Source organism: Phycodurus eques, chromosome 18, assembly GCF_024500275.1.
Source record: "Phycodurus eques isolate BA_2022a chromosome 18, UOR_Pequ_1.1, whole genome shotgun sequence".
Taxonomy (NCBI): Eukaryota; Metazoa; Chordata; class Actinopteri; order Syngnathiformes; family Syngnathidae; genus Phycodurus; species Phycodurus eques.
Genome location: NC_084542.1, coordinates 12,781,433 through 12,802,512, shown reverse-complemented (window position 1 = coordinate 12,802,512; position 21,080 = coordinate 12,781,433). Strand labels below are relative to the sequence as shown.

Genomic DNA, 21,080 nt, shown 5'->3' with positions numbered 1-21,080 from the left:
TTTTACATTTTTTATTTTTTTTTAACATTTTATTTATTTATTTATTTTCTTTTTTTGGGTGAGGACTTGGCAGTCAATACTGTTTTTCACGTCTGGTGAAATAGTTGAGTGCTGAGAGGCGGGTTCGCCCCTGAGCTTTTTAGGAATCCAGCTGCATATGCTTAGAAATATTGTTGCAGAGGAAAGGGGCTTTTACGTTTGCCACAGATGCTTTGCAGCCATGTGTAATAATGCTAATTGTTATGCGCTTTGTTACAACTCAGTCATGCCGTTCTCAGTTTTAGTCACCTTTTTGACAATTTTGCACACGTGTGCAGAAGCCAAGCTGCCTCCCTCGCGACTCGCCTCGTATGTCGGCTGGCCCCTCAGGTGTGCTGTCAATCCTGCTTTCGCAACATCAATCTCCGCTGTCCCATTGGCAAAAACAACGATAGGGGAGTTTTGCTCGGAGACGGTGACTAAAAGGAAACAAATCGACAACGCCGACAAGTGGGTAGCTGAAATGGAGGAGTATCGATTGACAGAGACGAGAGCGTAAACATTGAACGGGGAGCCAAAATGAGATTACATACTGAATGAATAGATGCTAACATACTGGACCCGTCCGGTGTTTCTTTTAGCGGCCCACCTCTACCAATGTAACTCGCACAAACATGTTGTCTTGATGGAGGCCCACTGCTGCGTACACAGTGGATCTATTCATGCAAAGTTCTTCTCCGCGCTTAACATGTTTTTGCAAAGCAGCTCACGTCTTCATCCCCTCTCTTGGCCTTCTGCGTCCAAATGGTCCTCGGATGACAGACTGTGTGTTTTCAATCCAATTTAGACTGATTTACTCTGCAGGTCCAAGTGTCCAATTCTGATTTAATCCCTTCATACCATTTTTGTCAAGTGTGTGTTTCCAGGCAGCACAGTCGAAAAGTTGTGGGTTTGAATGTCGGCTTCGGCCTTTCTGTTTGTAGTTTTCAAAATACCGTGCAGTCAGATTCACACCTATGGACACATTAAAGTCCTCAATGCGTCTAAAACACTGTTTTGGGAATGTGGGTGGAAGCTATTGTACTGTTGAGAAAAGCCACACAAGCACAGGGAGAACATGAAAACTCCATACAGGAATTCACAAGCCGAGATTCAAACCCCGCACCTCAGAACTGTAAGGCAGGTTTCACTGCATTTTTCAAAATATCTTATATTTATATTTTATTTTATATAAAAAAAAAATCATTTGACAATAATCATTCATTAAAAAAAAAAAAAAAAGCATTTTCAAAAATAGGTTAGTTTTCTCCTTAATACATTGCATTATTTTTGCCCAAAATTCTACTAAATTCCCTTCTGCACTCGACTCTAGTTTATTGCACCCTTATTTAACATTACTTATTTATACACTATAATTTTCAGGCTTATGCGCCAAAAAACAGTAGGCCTCTCCTCTCGCATATCCCCCTCGCTGTTAAATGTTCTTTATTCAAAACATTCACACTGAGAGGCATCAGCCGGTCAACAGGATATGAAACTGACCTTTCCTCCACTTTTCCTCCTATTCCAGCCCTAAAGATGGCTGTGGCATGCATGTTTGGGCTGTGTTTACCCGGCTCGGCTGTGTTTGGCATTGTGGCCTAGGGTTTTCGACCACTGCCCGAGTCTTGTGCGCGTTCCATTCCTGCCTCGTAACTCTGCGGATCTTCGACTAGCTCGGTTGCTTTATGGGTTATGGCTGAGTCACTGCCGTTTATTTGGCGAAAGGTGTCTTCTAAAGAGATGGAGACAACTCGCCTCCCTCCCAGCTGATGTTAGTAGAAGGGAAGATGACCATCTGCTGCCCCAGTTGCCCAGTGACTGGAGAACAGCTTTCCTTTATGGCACAGTTCCACTGTCCATTGTCTGTCTGAGACTGGCTGCGTGTGTCTGAGGTGTTCTTTGTTATATTTTTCAAAGTGCATGAGGAATTGTGCACTTGCCTTTCTTCCTGTGCACGTTCAAGTAAGCCGTTCTTGTGTGTGTCTTTGAAGTCGATGTTTGCGCGTGTACCTCTAGGGGAACCGAGTATTGTCTGAAGCCTTCCTGTGGGTGGCCCGTAGAGAATGCACCCCTTGCCGTAGTGTTTCACGCACGATCAGTGTCCGAGTGAAGGTAAAGGCCCCAGACCTGCTGACACTTGAAAAGTGCACGCATGGCACTTTTTTGAAGGCAGACTCATCAGTAAGCAACAGACAGAGACAGCGAGCCGACGCATTTAATACACGCTTCAACAAGTTTTTAGATCACTTGTCCCCATTTGTCTTTGGGACCAGAAACCAATAGTTAGCCACTACAACTCGTTTTTCTTTTCAGGTATGAAAGTAAATAACTATCATCTTAATCAAGAAATCATCATCTAATTGACTTTTTTTTTTTGTAAAACAGTACATTTGAAAATTAATGGATAACAATAATAATTTCATTTTTGTTTTAAAAATATCTGTAAGTTAAAAAGCTTCTGTTAAACAGTACAAAGAATAAATACAAAAATACCAATGCTGGTCTAAGACTGTACTACATGTACACTGTTTCAAGAATTTGATTTTCTTTGTGGTGCAGCAAGATGTACATTTTGATGGCATCGAGTAGAATCTTCGTATCTCCAAACCCCTCAATTTTCAGGAACCCCCCGCCCCCCTCACATGTTTGTTGAGCCATTAAAATTGCACCGTCAAAGAGAGCAAGCCATTGTCAACTTATTAAATCTGTAAAAAAAAAAAAAAATCATAATAATAACTGACCAATAGTATAGATTTGTAAAAACATACGAAATTGACCAAATTTGGACATAGGAGGTTTTGGCCCGACACTAGCAATTTTTACTTATACTGTATATGATAATGCCTTTGACCTATAGGTGAAGTAACAAAAAGAAGTATGAAAATAAATGACTTATGACAGCATGAGAGGCTCTTTTAAAACAAAACAAAACTGAAAAAAAGTGCATGTCAGGCTTCAGTATTTGGATCGAAACCACATTAATATTTAATAATGATCACATGGATTTGTTTTTTGTTTTTTGTTTTTTTATGGTGAAAGGCTTCATTGTTGGCACCTGGCTCATTGAACCTTCACATGTCTGATCCAAATTTTACTCGGTTGCGTGTTGTTGTCAAGCACAGGATACCTCACGTGGAGTTTGAGGGGTCACATGCTTCAACTGAGACGATCCACTCTCCTCCTCCTTCCTTTCATGGCCCGTTTCCTCTCACATTTAATGACTAGCAAAGACATTCATTTATCGGTCACTATTTTAGCCAATTTATAGAAACTTGTGTGAGGGGGGGGGGAAAAAAAAAGGTACATTAACGAGATATTTGTACTTAGTTTTTCCCCCCCCCCCCACCACTGCTTTAGTCGGGTGAGTTGTGGTACTGGTACAGGGCCGCACTGTTTTGTTTACCAGGGTTTGTGAGAAACTGGTCGGAATCTGATTTAGTAAAGCCCACTTAAAGAAGTGGGCCCCACCAAACACTAATCCCATAATGAGCTGACTCTGCACCGGAACCGCTCCAATACTTCACTGCGGGTTTGTTTCTCTTCACCAATATGCTTTGTATTACTTGTGTGCACTGTGTGTGTGTGTGTGTATGTGTTCATCCTCTCAGGTGAGTGGGCCCAAAAAGGTAATCTAGTGTACAGAGTCATTGATTTTTCCCGCTGCGCAGGAAGTGGCTGGTTATTGATTCTCTGGGACAATGATGTCACTCGAGGCGGCGCTGGCTGTTTACTTATCCATGATAAGGCGGCAGGCGCTTTCCCCCCCGCGCGCACTGCTCAAATAATCCTCGCTCGCCATCCTCCCACCTTTTATCACTCGTCTCTCATTACTCTTTCCACCCGCTGTCTTTTCATTTGCCACCCGTGCCCTCTTTATCTCCCCGCGCCCGTTGTCTGTGACATAATCACCGGCCAAGGGGGATGCCTCTTTTACATTCGCCACCAACGTAGCTTGTCTAATGCCTTCACAAATATGGCAAATCTTAAGGTTGCATCATCATTATTTTTAACAAATAATATGCATTCAATTTATCAGTTTCACTGCAAACATTTTAAAACTTGTAGTAACTGTACTGTATTTTAAGTAACATTTTCAGACTTAAGTAAAATTGCTTTCTGTTTAATATTCTTTTAATTGTAAAAATTAATTAAGCACAGCATAACAAGACAAAATACTTTTTTAAAAATAGTTACACGTACTTCGTGCATCATGCTTTTTAACCATCTTGCCTGTCGTACAAGTTTAAAACATTAGTTTAATTGCATTACAATAAAACTAAATTACAGTACTTCATGCATTGAATGTTTATTCTTAACTTTCATGTGAGGATAAAAATAACAGTAATAAGACAAAATAAAAATAAAAATACAGATAAAAGTATGCACTTTTTGCATTGCGCTTAAGAGTCGTCACTGTTGTGGTATCTGGTGTATATATATATATATATATATATATATATATATGTATTTTTTTTTCGTGTAACTTACAATTTGTAAGACTTTAGTGGCATTCAACATTTGGAGATTCCACTCTATTATCTTCCTCATTTCAAATAAATCTGCACAGTTACTTCCGAAGGATACTGACTCAGTGACAATTTAGCTGAGATTGCTTAAATTGTATATCAAATTTGCCCATCATCGTTTTATTCAGCTGATGACATCAATGCCGGTGGACTTCCTCATTCGTGTTAATGCAATGTGTTTACACGCCTTATAATAAGACATTTGGCATCCATTTTGGCTCAATTTTAAAGTTTCCAAATATGGTTCACTTCCCCTCTATTATTTTCCCTGAAAATGTTCTCGATAGCCATTATTTCAAAGTTGTCACATTGTTAGGCCCATGTTCCACTAAATGTATGAATTGAAGTGTTCTACAAATGAACTGTTTCCTACAGTCCTACTAAACGAAGTGACTTTTGTATCAAGGTGAAAGGATGACCTCACCACTCTGCTTGTTTACTCTGCATAAGGCGCTGAAACGATATGGCCGTGTTCCTTAACGGAGGCGTGACAGATGTCCATCGAGCGTCGGTGCTACCTCCGTTACCATCTTTAAGAACATTCCGTTCCTCCTTTGTTGCCTGCGTTTGTTCTTTATGTACATAATGGTGAGGTCTATTGTCCTCCCCTCATTTGAGATGTGTACATTACAACTCCGCGTTTGTAAAAAAGGAAAAAGTAGTCCACTGGGGGAAGGCACAAAAAAAAATAGAAAAAAAAGATGCTCAGCTGTCGGCTTGTCCTTTTCTTGGTCCCGCTGGTTTGTAACAGATTAACCACAGTGCAAACATGTCTGACTCTACCTGTGGCATTAACAGAGGACACACACTCACAGACACACACGCAGTCACACGACACACTCTGCTGCCAGGGTTATGAGGTCCACTGGGAGTTTTTAAAGGTCAAGACTCTGTTTATAAATAAACCGTAATACATTGACTGAAATGAATCCTATTGAAATGCTTATTTTTCTTGAAAGAAAAACAGCAGTTAGGACCACTGTGTATTAGTCAAATCCTACTTAAATACACAGTGCTCCTTCACTAAATCTTTTTTTTTCAGCATTTTTAAAATGTAGTTGCATGTAGTTGTAATGTCCCGGCATGTGGAACAGGAGAGCCATACTGTAGTTGCCGACGCACTTTTCAGCCGTTTATTGAATGTCGGCAGAGCAGTAAAAGATCAACTCAATGAGCGCACATTCAGGAGCTGCTGTTGGCCACAGCTCACGCCCAGGCACTCACATGAAGACTCGCCAACGTCATATGCCACCTCACCACGCCCCGCCTCTTCAGGCACATATCTAGCACACAAAAACTACAATACATACAGTATTTTCTATATATTTTATCCATGTATTTTTGTGTGTGGTAAAATACGTTTGTAACTAAGTCGTGTGGGAGGGGTAAAACTATATATATATATATAAAAAAAGTGTTTTTATGTTGTCTCTATACCACAGATTTTCACCTATTGCGGGTGGGTCCGTGGAACATAAAGCATCCCTGCTATAATGCATGTTGACTGTATTTAAAAAGAATTATCTATTTTACACGTGAGACATGTGAGTGACTCACATATTTCAGGCCCCCACGGATATTGTGTCTCAACATTTTCTACATTTGTTCACACTCATGTGATCTCATGTCATGCGCCCGTGTTTTGGTTTTTGAGGAAGTCGCCAGACGCGCTCTGCAGATTGCGGCATTGTGTCTGCACCCCGTGTATGTTTCTACTTGTCGTGCCCCGTTGTTTCCACACATGCAGGCTGCTGGTGGCTTTGCCGCGGCCTTCACCGTGGACGCCGTCTTGACTGCTCAGTGGGTCACCAGAAAAGAAGAATAGCCAAGTCAGCCATGTGTATTGGTGTGCTACAGTGGTACCTCGAAGCTAGTAGGCAGCTCTCAAACAGGGGTGGGCAAATTGTTTGTATCAAAGCATGATATTAGAAGGTTCTTTGACAGCCATTGAATCCTATTCAGTTGGCCGGATTGATATATTCAAGTGCAGGAATAGTGCAAACTTAATTGTGTTGCCAGTAGGACTTCTAGTTGCAGGACAAACTGACCACAGGACACTACCAGTATGGAACGCTGGCCCCATATTTTCCAAATCCCCTGTAACAGTCATCAGTAACATGCTGAGCAGAGCTGCTTTTGCCTGCAAACGTATGCGGGAGGACGATAGCAACATCAGGGGTATGGCAAATGCAGCTTTATTCAGGACAAAGTTGTCGTTATTAATATTGAACATGGTACAAATATGATTGATAGCTCCGACGCAATCAATGGAAATGAGGAGTCTGTAATAACAGGCGAAGAGGACAGAGGTAGAGGTGATCAAGTTGCCACCTAATCGCATTTCATAAACGATTAAACATTAATGGGCTGCCGCCTGACGTCACGCTCCATTGAGGTCCTGTCTGAACGTTTATCCTGCTATCATTCAGCACTGAAGCTCATTGGCTTTTAATGAAGGAATCAGACACTGAGGGCAGCGATTAGGCCAGATCGCCTCCTCTTGCCCATACACCACCACTAAAAGTTTAAAAAAAAAAAAAAAAAAACTTTTTTTTTTTTTTTTAAAGTAGGCAGTCAGATCCCCTCGTTCACTTTAATCAATTACTTTGTTTGGTAATAAGATTTATTACAAGAGCTGTGTCAAACATTCTGCACAGATAATGCTGAATTTGGACTGAGAGTAATGCTATTTAGTGTTTTTATACCCCAACTCTTGAGTCAGACTCCACTCTTGTGTACTATTGCTAGTACAGTAGAACCTCTGTTATTATGATTAATCTGTTCCAGTCACTGTCACAAGTTTGACGAAAACCGAACCTCACAAAACCGATGAATGTGCATCAATTCTGAGAAATGAAAGAGTGATTCACACGTTTTTTGTTTTGTACCAAAAAGCAAGCAGTTATACGAAAATTGGGTCAAACTTCAGACCATAGAAATTGTCAAAAACTCAATATTCAATATTCAAAGCGAAAGTATATGTGAAAACTGAGTTTCCACTGTACCAGTTGATATGGGTCGTTTCATGTATTATTGCTACCAGCTACTATTTCTAATACTTGGTGCTTTACTAGTAAGAGTGCTGAGTTCATGCTAAAAAGTGTGCCGTAAACAACTGCTGTTCGCTCAGATTCCTGATACCTAAAACTTCACAGTCCCTTTTCTGGCTGCCCAGTCTCCTCCATATGGGGGCCTAGTGTTGAAAAGTAAACTTAAGAGACCCTCTTTCTCCACTGTTATTTTTGTTGTTGTCGGTTAGCATGTTTGTGTCTGATTGATGCGTTCAAAGCGGTATGGTTTTCTCATTTTCCCCACCAGCTACCGAAGCAATATTTTGAAGTGTAAAACCAAATGCCCAAACCAGATCAAATTATTCATTTCTTTGGCTGTTCGTTTTTTTCTAAGTGATCATCCGGCTGAAGGTGACACACATGTGGAGAATATAGGAGGTATAAACATGATGGCTTCTAATCTTTCCTGATGTGTTACATCAGACGTTATCATTGTCTGTTGTGGTCTGCGGTCTAAGCCGGTGCACTTCATTCTGGATCAGCGCTCCAAGGAATGTCACCTCTTCTGTTACATAAAGACTGTCTCCTTTGCTCACAGTATATGATTAAAAATACAGCCTGTTGAGATTTTTTAGGACTGTTCACATTTTGATGACCAGTTGGGTGGATGAATGAGTCATGCTGTTGACAGAAAATAACAGTTTACGATCACAGCCTTTTTGTGTGGGGGGTTTTACATGGAGAAATGCTGACAGTGGCGTGTAGTACAACCCCAATTCCAATAAAAGTTGGGACGTTGTGTTAAACATAAATAAAAACAGAATACAATGATTTGCAAATCATGTTCAACCTATATTTAATTGAATACACTACGGAGACGAGATATTTCATGTTCAAACTGATCAACTTTATTGTTTTTAGCAAATAATCATGAACTTAGAATTTTATGGCTGCAACGCGTTCCAAAAAAGTTAATGATTATTTGCTAAAAACAATCAAGTTTATCAGTTTGAACATTAAATATCTTGTCTTTGTAGTGTATTCAATTAAATATAGGTTGAACATGATTTGCAAATCATTGTATACTGTTTTTATTTGTTTAACACAACGTCCCAACTTAATTGGAATTCGGGTTGTAACTAAGTACAGTAGAGTTTTGTTTCAGGTATCTGTACTTGAGTATTTATTTTTGTGATGACGTTTTTCCTTTTACTCTGCATTTTTGGAAACGTTACTTTGTCAAAATAGGCTTGTTACTTTTTTTTCAATCTCTGCGGATGACAACACGATGTAAAAAAGACATATAGACCTGAGATCTTGCACCGTGGGATTTAATTAAAGAGGAAAACTGCTTTGTTTGTATTTTCGCTGTGTAAATTTATCCAAAAATTTTTTTTATTTTTTTTTATAACTGAAGTACACAAGTCAAACCAATACTTTTACTTTTTTCCCACACAAGTATTTGTAATTCTACTTAAGTACAGAGTGTAAGTACTTTTGCAACCGCTGTAGGCTGATCAACAACACTGAGATGAGTCATTTTTGAACAGTCAGCAGAGAGGGGAAAAAACAGCTGCTCATTCCAGGAGTTGCACACTAGTGTCAAACTGACGCTGTGTTTTCTTTGGGCTGGCGCTAGACCCTTCGCTGATATAAGGTCAGCTTTGTCAGCCTCGTGTTTTGGACGGACTAAGAGATAAGCTCGGCATACAGTTCGTGTCGTAGCTGCAAGAGTTGCAGGAATTTCTCCCTTATCGCTTGTGTGCCTGAAATCGATCAACTTTCCAAAGGAGTTGTTTCCCATGAATCTGTGTCACTTCTAAAGTTAGGAAGGGTGGTTTGATCCATTGTGTTTGTCTATAGGAATTTTTTCCCCCCCTCTGGCAGCCTGCTATATTGTGACAGCTACCCTCCCTTTGTTAGAATAACATCCCCGGGAACTCGCTTTTCCTCACGTGCACATCGAGTTTGTTGGCCAACGCCTTCCTCCCCTCGATTGTAGTGCTATGTATGTTTCGATTATTTAGGAAATTGACGATAAGCAAGTTCACATCTGTCGGAATAAAGCCACCAGCAGGTTGTCCTGATGTCTCTGAAGTTCCTCTGTGTTTGGTGGAAACTAGGGAACGCCGCTTCATCCCTGTGTTGCAGCACACTGGTCCACCGGTCCGAGTGTGGAGAGAATTTGGGGAAGGATCGAGGAGGGGTGTCCAAGCCTCTCCGCTCAGGAAAGTCGGCGCTTGGCGAGACCGCTCCGCTCTGATAGCATGCCAGAAAACACATTGATCATAGAAAAAAAGGCTGAGGGGGGGAAAAGGGCCCAAATGGCAACATATTCCATTAGTGAATTCCCACGCATAGCCATTTAAAAGGATTGTGGATTTGTTAGTCAACATAGCTTCACTTCTGATAGCACCCCTAAACCTCTGATCCTGAATCATCCCGACCCCTCGCACATGCTTAAAACACATTTAAACTTATTGTACTTACTTGATAAAGTATTCCTTCCTGCCTGTTGTCACTCTCTTTTGCACAGCACTCCAAATAAAAGGCAAAGTGTGCTTGTTTCAAGCTGTTTTTCACTCCCGGTTAAATTTTACTGTAAAAATGATGCATGAAACAAAAATAATTCAACATATATGAATTATTATATACATATTTTGAAATACCATAATGTTCACCCAAACCATGCAATTTTGTCTAACCCAAGTCTGCTAACTTAATGCTTACATAGAATGTGCAACGCCATAGATGGGCTAACAAAAATTAGTATAGCTGTTCTGGTAATTATAAATCTTGAAACAACTAACACATGGAGCAGTGACACATACAAAAAGAGCAAACTACAATACTCACAAATATTGTGTGGGAACAATATTGTGGGAACACCAACTGTTTATAACTCAAGCTAGTTTGGGGCCCTCTCTGCCTAATGTAGGCAGACAGTATGACATCTGAAAATAGACTTCCCTCCTAACGTTTTTAAGAGTAACAGTCCTTGTGACACTTTTTACACTTTTTTAAGCAAACAAACTCAAAGGGTAAAAACTTCCACCTGTTTTAAACTATTTGTTGTAATCTAAAGTTTTTTGATAAAAACAGTCTAGCGTCACTTTGCGGTGCAGGTTACTATAGTGCGACTTGAGGTGGCAGGGAGTGCATGTTGAGGCCTGCCGGTGAAGACACTTAATAGTTAAATTATTCGTGCGGGTTGAAGAGATCACTTTAGTGCTGTATGGAGGAGATAACCCTCTGAGCGTGGACCTTTTTCTCTTTGTTAAAAGTTTACATGCACATGTGGAGCTCATAAAGAAGTGTTTATGCCGGTTTTCCAAGTGTTTACACATGAAAACAAGTATCCTGTTGTTTTTTTCCCCCAAGAGTGAACAGAACCATCCGTGCAGTTGGGTGGTGAACATTTGTGTAGCCCCGTTAGACAAATTCTCCGCTAAACTGAATGACTGTCTATGAAACACAAACCCGATTAGGCTGCGCAGTGAACTTCATACCTCCGCGGAACTTTGTTTTCCTGGGTTTTTTTTTTCTTTCAGAGAGAGAGAGAGAGAGAGAGAGAGAGAGAGAGAGGAGAAGAAGATTGGCTCCTCTCACTGTTGTCCTGCCCTGCGATTGGTAGACGCCTGTTGCTAGGCTTGTCGGATTTCAAGAGTTTTTCTGCTTCCTCTTCTCTGTGCACCCATAGGTCAGGTTTGAACTGGTCTGGTGGACTTCGCCACTTGTTGAACATCCAAGCGAAAGGAAAAAAGGGGGGGGGGAAAAAAAAAAGTGCTGCATGATTCTCACTGTTGGAGAAAACAAAAGGCAAGATACGTGCAGAGTTTTGGAGTTTGGCACAGTCTTCACTTTTGTTTTTCTGATTACTGACTTATGCTCAAGTCATCCTTCCAGTTGGTTCAAGGCCGTTGTTAATCGTTGTTATAATTGCATCACCTAAATACAGAGGTCAGGTGTAAAACGAAGCTTTTCATACCTTGTTAGAGGATGATGCTATGCAACAAAAAAATCTGGAACTGAAACTGGATACTGCTACAGCGCAATGCAATTTCGATACTCATAACTTTATCCAAACAGTGCAAGTGTCTTCTTTTTTGGCATAAAGATTGTAAAACCATGTCAACAGGAATACATTACTCTCTTTCTGTGCTGTATTTTAAATTGTCGGACGGTGAAGCTCGTGACAAATGACATTTTTCAGTTCATCCTCTGCAACAACAACAAGCTGCATCCTCTCATTTGTGTGTGCATGTGTGTGCACGCACGTTTTTGTGTGCGTTTGTGCTGTCCCTTGTGTGGTGCCTAGTACATCATTTTTATTGACTACTTAGCTATTTCATTGTGCATTGTTGACAGAGGCTCGACTATGACAGCCTTAAAATGCCACTCGCATATAAATGATTAATATGACGCTCTAAAGTCATATGCCTTTTTTTTAACGTTTAAAGCTACAGTGCCTCAAAATTACGTTAGCGTATTGGCTTCAAAAATGGCGATGGACCAGCCAGGACGCCTCTCTGATGTTGTTAAAGTTAGCTTGATCAAACTGACTAAGTAATGTTTTATTTTAAAACATGCTGTGTTGAACACTTTCATTCATTAAAGTACGCTTTGTAACTGTAGGGAGAGCATGGGTGCAACAAAAGTTCTACTTAAAGTATAACAACTTTTATAATGCCATTCCGACCTCTTTATGATGACCATTCATCACATCTGTAAGCTGACATCACTGCAGATTTTCATGTCAAACAACATCTTGTGTCTGAGCAGGTGCAATGTTTGAACTTTGGATCGCCTTGTTTAAACAGTACCATTCAAGACATGGTGCACTGTAAAACTTTGCTTCTTTGACCTCGACTAACGGACAATAGCCTCTTTCAGCCATAAGCCAGCCGTGTGCGGCCTATGACCTCTGCTTGTCGATGGTGTTCGAATACCTGTACAATACTCCTCCGTTCTGTTCCTTTTTGAATATAGTTTAGGCCTTTTAACTTAATTGTATTTAAACATACTTTTTAATCGCATTTCAACAGACAAAAAAAATATGCTCAACAGAAACATCGCTAGGTGAACCTCAATATAGCAAGGGATTGCTGTAACTGCAGTTACTGCATTGTCGGGCCTGTTTTATGTGAAGATCGTCTTTGCATATTGGCACTAGTTGATATACAGTGGAACGTCTCAAGTTTTAAAAAAAACAAACAAAAAAACAACCTGAGGTTTTCCTACAGGAGGTCCACCGACGATTCAGACGAGGTTTGGAGGCTACAAACGGTCTGCGATAGACTAGTTTGCACGACGACTAAAAGACTTAAGAATGTTAAAAATGAAGATTTGTTGGCAACTCAGTGATCTGACTGACATTCGCATTGCGCTTTCATCATTAGACTGAGTGTTTTATCGTTTTTATGTTTTACTGTTGACAGCACGGAGCACTTGTGAGTAGCATGTCTGCCCCGCAGCTGAGAGGTCCCTAATTCGAATCTGTGCTCTCTGCTATCTCCCACAATTCAAAATCTTTCATCTTAGCTTAATTGAAGACACCAAATTTTCCTTTAGTGTGTTTGTTGGATGTGTGACAGTGAACCCTCGCAAGTTTTCGTTATTCGTGTCGGGGTTTGATCCCTAATCCCTGTGAATAGCGATGAGTAGCATGAGTAATGGAAGCCTATCTTATTTTATTTTAAGAATAATTCCCTATATTAATAGTTTATACTCTAAATATACCCCAAAATTCCCCACTCCTCGCTATTCCCCTTTCCCTGCGTGACGTGCGCGCACTCACGGCCAACAACAAGGTGCTCTAAAGCGGCCACGCCAGCCCGAAATGCAAACCTACATGCATGGTTAAATTTGTCCATAGTGCAACCTTCTTTTTGTGCGGCTTGTTTACATCATCTTCTTTGCGTGTGGCTAGTGAGCAAGCAACCGGCCCGCTCGAGCTGAAGGTGTCATCTCAGCCTCAGTGGGAAGAAGTCTATGAGTCCAAAAGCACTGAAATAACAGTCTCACCCAGCGGAATCATCAGTGCGTGCACAGTGACAATAGCGCCCGCGAAGCCGGAGCCCCCCCCGCGAGCCTATAAGCACTTTTATGTGAAAGGGGGTCTGGTGTGTCGTAACGCTGACCGGCCTCTCTTCTGCAGCTTTTGCTGAGCCACGGGAGTGCTGACTCCAGCCCCTGGGAACATGTTTACCTCTCTGCCCCGCACCCCACCCTGCCCACGGCAACAGGAGGGGTCCCGAGGTGGGAGGAGGGTGGGCGAGGGAGGCTGGCTCGAACCACACAATGAACCTGCTGAATACTGTGCGATGTAGCTAGCCGTGCAGTTGGCTGCCAAACTGGCTGGACAGGCTCTTGATCAAAGTGCACAAGTGAGGGGGGGGGGCTTTTTGGCTCTGCGCATTATACCAGATTTAGCTTGGTATAAGTTGTTGTTGCAAAGAAGAACAAAAAAAGATGCTCAGATTAGTATTCACGGTTTCTATAATTGTGACGTGATAGTGGTGGGATTAAAAAGTGGATTCAGTCGGGCAAGTGGCCACTAAAGTCTCAGTTACCAAAAGCAAGGCGCGCCACTTCTTAGACGCATCGGGCGTAATAACTGACCTCCTGCCGGTGCGATAAACTTGTAATGCGGTGCGCCAGTGAACGTGTTATTGTCAGGCTGGGATAAACAAAGCCATAAGAGCCGTCCTCCTTATCTTTACTCCCCTCCCCTCTCCTCTCCTGTCCTGCGGCTCTGAAGGGAGGCCTTCAGCCGGCTTGATTAGTGGGAGGATGACATTATTATCTGTGGTCTGAGAGGCTGCACCTATGAGATCCCATGTTCAAGGGCCTGCAGTCCTTGTTGTCTTTTCAGATGAGATTATGGTCTTAATTCATCACAGGCACATGCATTAAGGTTACAGAGTGACGAGTGTCTTTTAAAAATGTGCAAATGACATCAGCAGCCGACTTTAATCTGTTTGTCCTTTTTTCCATTTTCAATTGGTAATCGAAAATCAAAAATGTGTTGTTTGAAATTCCGCACAGGAAAAAAAAAAAAAAAAAAAAAAAAAATGGCGAGTGATTTTAGGTTCAGATTAAAAAGTACCAAATTGCAAAATGGGCTGTCCTGTTTAGGTGACCTCTAGCTTTGGTAGCGAGCATTAGCTAAAGATATGTTCGCTGGTTAGCCGCCACAATCAAGTCAGCATAGTTCCTCACGTATCATTGCACAAAGATTGAAAGAAGAAAGACCATAACTATGTTGCTGAAGTGATTTGCCCCAGGTCACCTAGTTTACATGTGGTGGGGGGAGGGGAAGCATATCTTCCGTGTCGAGCGTAGTGCATGAAGCCGATTACGATAAGACTTCAGAAACGTTTATAATATGACTGACTGATAGATAGCGGCCCTGACTGATTGTGGCGGCGCTGGCTAACAAGCTAAAGTATATTTACTAATGCTTGTTAGCTAACTTCCGGATCATCTAAACCCGATCAATTGAATATTAAAATCAAATGTAGTCCTGTGGCATATTTTCTCATTTTCAAGTTTTAAACTGAGCCTTAAATTGAATTCCGGTGGAACCTCACATCACAAACATCATTCGTTCTGAGACTCTGTTCACGAACTGAATCATATTTTCCCATTAAAATGAATGGAAATAGAATTAATCTGTTCCGGCCCCAGAACAAAGTCCCCTTTGCCTGTTGAGGGGCAGACGGTTGGGCCCGCAGATCGCGGCGTCCCCAGCTGATGTGCTGCGTCGATATGTAAATGCCGGACGGGAACTTTTTGTTTAAATAAGTGTTGTGTGCTGTAATTACCCCTAGATGGCAGTAATGCAGACGTTAACGTTGAGCGTAACGGGAAATACAGTAAAATGGTACTGACTATCAAATATTTTTAGAATCCATTATCCTATCGATTATTCCATCAAGTAATTCAATAATCGGATGAAAATGTATTTTGCATCAAAGTTTATTACAAAATCTTTTTTTCGATGAATTTATTAACATTGTTGCTGTTTATTTGGTATTGTTTAATGATTAAACAAAATCAAACAAACAATTGAGCCATATCGCACAAGAGGGAGTGATGTTAAACTTACCAAACTTTGAAACTGAGAGCTCACTTCTTAGGTATTGATTAATGCGAAGGGCCAGCAGTTTGATACAAACTTCTGAGGCTGCTTCAGGTTCAACTACATGTCAATTGCAAGTTAGTCATACTACGGCTGCAAATACATGGAAATGGATAAAAGGGAAAAATCATCATATTTTTCCAAATTAAATGCAGATATTTGCAAATGTCTTATTTTAATTGAACAAACAAAAAAGAGAATTATTGAAATTGTCCAAATCAGAGGATGGAGAAAATTTTAAGTTATACGATTAATCATAATGAAAATAGTTGTCAATTAATTTGATGATCGATTTTTTTTTTTGTCGTCGATTAATCGATTACTTTTGACAGCTCTTGACTTCTGTGTGATACGTTGAATGCACTTTTCACTCTTGGAAGGCATAGCCGGCCGGGGTAAATTGAGGGGGAAAAAAGATACAAATCTGTATGTAAAAAATGTTACTTCCTCCTTGCATAAAAGATCTTAAAAAAGTGACTTTTAACATCTACTGTGCCTACTATTTGTACTATATAGCCTTTGAAAATGTTGTTTGTAAACCAAACTGTTCGTGAACTGAGGTCGCAGTTTGAAAAATCACGTATGTTTTCGTTTTTTAGTGATTGATTAAAAATAGCTAAATATTCAGTCCCTTTTGGATTGCGTTTGAAAACGGAAAGAACAAATGACACGCTGATTGATTTACCTTGATTATTGATTTGGATAATGATCAGCCTGCATCATCTCCTTTAATGAACAGCGACAGATACTTAGCATACAAAAAAAAAAAACAGTCAAATCAATCACGAGCGAACAAAAGAAGCACAGAGAGAAGACGTGATGATGTTTTCTTCAAGCAAAGGGGGATTGTCCTTTCCGCTCACGTTTCGCCCCCCTCCTTCCTCTTTCCTCGCTCTTAGCTCCGCCCCTCTCCGCCTCTCGCTCGTCCCCATTGGCCGATGGCAGCGTCTTTTCGCCTCGCAATTGGCAGACTCCCGCGTCACTCAAGCGAGCCTCGGCTTATTTACCGAATGTATGAGCGGAGGGGGAGCAGCAAATGGGGCAGCCGGACTGACTTCGCCGCTTGTCGGGCCCGCAACAGCTGACCAGAGCGGAGCGCTGCAGCCTCCCGGGGAACAAAGAACGGAGGCGCGGGGTGGTTCGTAGTCGTTCCAAAAGCAGCGGAGTGCGGGGAGGACGAGACATGAGGCACGCGGTGTCGAGCTCGGAGAACGTGGAGAATTGTTCGCTCGCCGTGACACACTTGTTTAAGATATGCGCCCATTGTGAACGCCTCGCCAAAAAGGTAAAAACAACAACAACACTACGTTTTTACATCAGTGCCGCCTACAAAAAAATGTTGCATTCGAGCCTTTGTTTGTGTTTTTCAACGATGTCAATGGAGTTATGCTCTCAGGCGACTGTTTTTCCTTCGACTGAATGAGCTCTGCAGTGCAGTCTTTTGTCCGGACTTGTTTGTCTGTCAAGTTTTTTTTTTTTTTTCTTTTTCTCCCCCTTGTGGGGCGGGGGGCTCCAACGTTTTGAAGGACCCCCCCCCCCACCCCTCCTCCATTTTTCATTGTCACTTTTATGAGTTATTACTATTTCGAGAATCACTAAAGAATGAAGTCATTGGTTGGTCAGCTGATTCATCTCAGCCTGCTGAGTGGACATGTCCAGACATGAAGGGGAGGGGGGGGGGGGGGGGGGGCTGAACCAAACTTAAGTCACTTTCTTTTCCTTTCAGGCTCGTTGACATCCCTTTTAACATCGGCCGTATTGCTGTGTGCATTATATTGCCATGAAACGCGCCCTGTCGACTGATTCCATCCTCAATAACAGATTATTATTTTTTTCATCACCAGTGACTTCATGACACTTAAGACGACACTTCATCAAATGTCCCTTTTTAAAATCGCCGAGCTAAGTCATGTTTGTCGGCGCTGCCTCAATGCCTTAATTATCTTTAGAAATTACACTTAACTTTACCTGCTATATGCATTGTTTTGCTGTAGAATGATCTTGTTTTCTCGACGCTGTCCTTTAAAAAGTGACTTTTCAGCATAAAGGCCTTTTTATTATGCTTAAAAAGGGACACTGCGCTTATTTAGAAGGTTTTAAAAATGCCCTGCTGTTGTCCAATTGTGTCAAACAAGCTGACAAAGTAATAATTGATTTTTGTTGCTATGAAAACACGGGTGTCAAACTCAAGGCCCGGGGGCCACATCCGACCCGCCACATCAATTTATGCGGCCCGCGAAAGCAAATCAAGTGCGTCAGCGTCATGTTTCTTGCTAAAATAACAAGACTGCAAATCGTCTTGATTGCAAATATTTTTGTTACCAATCCCCATTTCAAAATAAACTGAATTAACAACTTTTTACTGGCTTCTGGTTTCAAATATAGTCATTCATCGATTTTTAATATATGTAATAACATGAGGCAATTGTACATTTACTGTATATGTGTTCGCGCTCATGACGGCCCTCCGAGGGAAACCATAACTACGATGTGGCCTGTAGTAAAAATGAGTTTGACACCCCTGCTCTAAAAGATAATTTCCATTTGACTTGATCATGAAAAAGTTTTAACTGTCATTTGCCCTTTTCCTTGTCTTGCAGGATCTGGGAGTGCGTATCCCAAGACCCCTGGGCAACGGGCCAAGTAGATTTATCCCTGAAAAAGAGGTACGGCCATGCCCGTAATCCTGCCAATAATGTTCCTCAAAAAATCTAGTTCCCAGGGCTCGTTTTTTGATGTCATGTTTTTCCGCCCTAGATTCTTCAAGTCAGTAAAGTGGACACCAGGACACAATCGATATTTGAGGATGCGTTCGCCGCCCTCGGCCGCCTGGACAACATCTCCCTGGTGATGGGCTTCCACCCGCAGTACCTGGAGAGCTTCCTGCGCACGCAGCACTACTTGCTGCAGATGGACGGGCCACTGTCGCTGCACTACCGCCACTACATCGGCATCATGGTACGACCCCAAGCGACATTTTTTACCTCCTGTTTCAAATGTGACGTGTCTGACGGTCGTAGCGTATTTTGCGTCTAGGCGGCAGCTCGACACCAGTGCTCCTATCTGGTCAACCTGCACGTCAACGACTTCCTGCAGGTGGGAGGGGACCCCAAGTGGCTCAACGGGCTGGACGGAGCCCCGCGAAAGCTGCAGCAGCTGGGCGAGCTCAACAAAATCCTGGCCCACCGACCCTGGCTGCTCACCAAGGAGCACATCGAGGTGAGAAACTGGCGTTGCGTAACAGCCGAGATCATGCCGTAGTAGAGGTCGGCCGAGTGAGCTGACAAACTCCGCTTCTTATTCTTCAAGGGTCTCCTAAAGGCCGAGGAGCACAGCTGGTCCCTGGCGGAGCTCATCCACGCCGTGGTCCTCCTCACGCACTACCACTCGCTGGCCTCCTTCACCTTCGGCTGCGGCATCGTGCCGGAGATCCACTGCGACGGCGGCCACACCTTCCGGCCGCCTTCGCTCGGCCATTACTGCGTGTGCGACATCGCCAACGGCAACAACCACCACGACAGTCCCTTTGGCAGCCAGGTGAGGTCAACACATTTAGTATGTTGAATTTAATCATGAAAGCTCACATTGACCTGTGAACTTTGTAAGAAACAAACACAAGTGGTGTTTCATCTCCACTCGGTCCTCCCGCTTTCTCAATTTCCTGCTACAATATTTTAAGTTGCACTCTTTTCACAAATGACTTTCTTCAGGCTTCTGATTGGCTGAAATAACTTTGTAAGCAGGTGTTCTTGTGCCACTTCTTGCTTGCCTGTGCAGCTAACATCCTGTGACTAAGTTGTCTAATAGTAAAAACTCTCTCCCGTGTCTGTATGTTGTCCAGGAGGTGTGCGGCGGTGAGGTGGAGGTGCTGATGGAGCGCATGAAGCAGCTGCAGGAGTGCCGCGACGACGAGGAGGCCAGCCAGGAGGAGATGGCCACGCGCTTCGAGCGGGAGAAGACGGAGAGCATGCTGGTGGTGACGGCCGAGGACGAGGAGTGGGTGCCGTCCCGCGACATCTCGCGACACTTCGAGGACCCCAGCTACGGCTACAAGGATTTCTCCAGGAGGGGCGAGCACGTGCCCACTTTCAGAGTGCAGGTACGCTCGCAACACATCTTCCTCCAATGAAACAGTGACCCAGTCCCAATTCATGATGATAACTTCAATTTATCGAGCACCTTAAAGGGCCCCCGAGGATAGAAATAATAATAAATGAATAAGATTGGTAACCCCCTATTCTAGAACCATGAGCCAATATTTATTCTGATTATTTCTTTTAATTCATGTATTATTTTTCTGCAGGACTATAGCTGGGAGGACCACGGCTACTCCCTGGTGAACCGTCTGTACCCTGACGTGGGTCAGATGCTGGATGAGAAGTTCCAGATGGCGTACAACCTGACGTACAACACTATGGCCACGCACAAGGACGTGGACACCAGCATGCTGCGCAGAGCCATCTGGAACTACATACACTGCATGTTCGGCATCAGGTAGGCAAGAGCGGCTAACGTCTCGACAGAATATATCTGACAAGGAAAACGATCGGAAAGTATGTGCTTACTGCTCTTATAACGCGTGTAGGGTGTACTTGAGATGGCTAACGCGGCACACCACACGCCACCAGTACTCTCCTGACAGTTGCGAGCGATCTGCGGTGGTACAAAGACTGGCCTGTGAGAGGCAGCATCGTATGTGTGAACCCTGCTTTACACATACCGATCGCGGAGTTCATGGCTCGACCGTTTTCAAGCAGCAGATTGAGAAATTGGACAAATCCCACTTAAAATACTCGACACCACATGATGATTGTTTAGGATAATCCTTTAGAGACAGTCGGGACTTTGATGTGAAAGGATGAAATGCCCAAATTCGGCCTGATTATCGTTGTTTGTACGCCGCTTTACATGTCACAATCATAGTCCGCTGGCTATCGTTCTGTTCCATGTTGCAATCACAAGGATTTTTTTTAGCATAAATATTGAACAGGTATAACATTTACGATCGTCAACCCTGACTGTTATCCCAGCAGATGGAGGAGTAAAAATCCTTCTTAACGCTCACAACACCACAGGATAATCACGCAGGTTTATCTTCTAGCTACATCCGATAATTGGGCATTTGATCAGAGGATGTGGAGAGTACCATCACTGTGGTTTTTTTTATTTTTTTGGGTCTGACCTGACCTGTTTTTCAGGTATGACGACTACGACTACGGCGAGATCAACCAGCTGCTGGACCGCAGCTTCAAGATCTACATCAAGACCATGGTGTGCAGCCCCGAGAAGACCACCAAGCGAATGTACGAGAGCTTCTGGAGGCAGTTCCAGCACTCTGAGAAGGTCCGATCCCTTTTCCTCACGTACCGAGCTTCTTCA

General features: G+C 42.6%; 1 protein-coding gene across 2 annotated transcripts in view; it reads left to right on the top strand.

Moving 5' to 3' along the window:
* sesn1 (sestrin 1) overlaps positions 1 to 21,080 on the top strand; it is a 52,459-nt gene that overhangs the window by 29,130 nt on the left and 2,249 nt on the right. Inside the window, exons 1-8 of one of the 2 annotated variants that reach the window (XM_061704039.1) lie at positions 16,705 to 16,986; positions 18,302 to 18,367; positions 18,459 to 18,659; positions 18,738 to 18,920; positions 19,011 to 19,238; positions 19,543 to 19,800; positions 20,005 to 20,195; positions 20,900 to 21,044. In XM_061704039.1, coding sequence (XP_061560023.1) covers positions 16,885 to 16,986; positions 18,302 to 18,367; positions 18,459 to 18,659; positions 18,738 to 18,920; positions 19,011 to 19,238; positions 19,543 to 19,800; positions 20,005 to 20,195; positions 20,900 to 21,044 — 1,374 coding nt within the window. In that variant the 5' untranslated portion in view covers positions 16,705 to 16,884. Of the gene's footprint in view, positions 1 to 16,704; positions 16,987 to 18,301; positions 18,368 to 18,458; positions 18,660 to 18,737; positions 18,921 to 19,010; positions 19,239 to 19,542; positions 19,801 to 20,004; positions 20,196 to 20,899; positions 21,045 to 21,080 lie in introns of those variants that run through there. The other variant, XM_061704038.1, reaches the window with a different exon arrangement.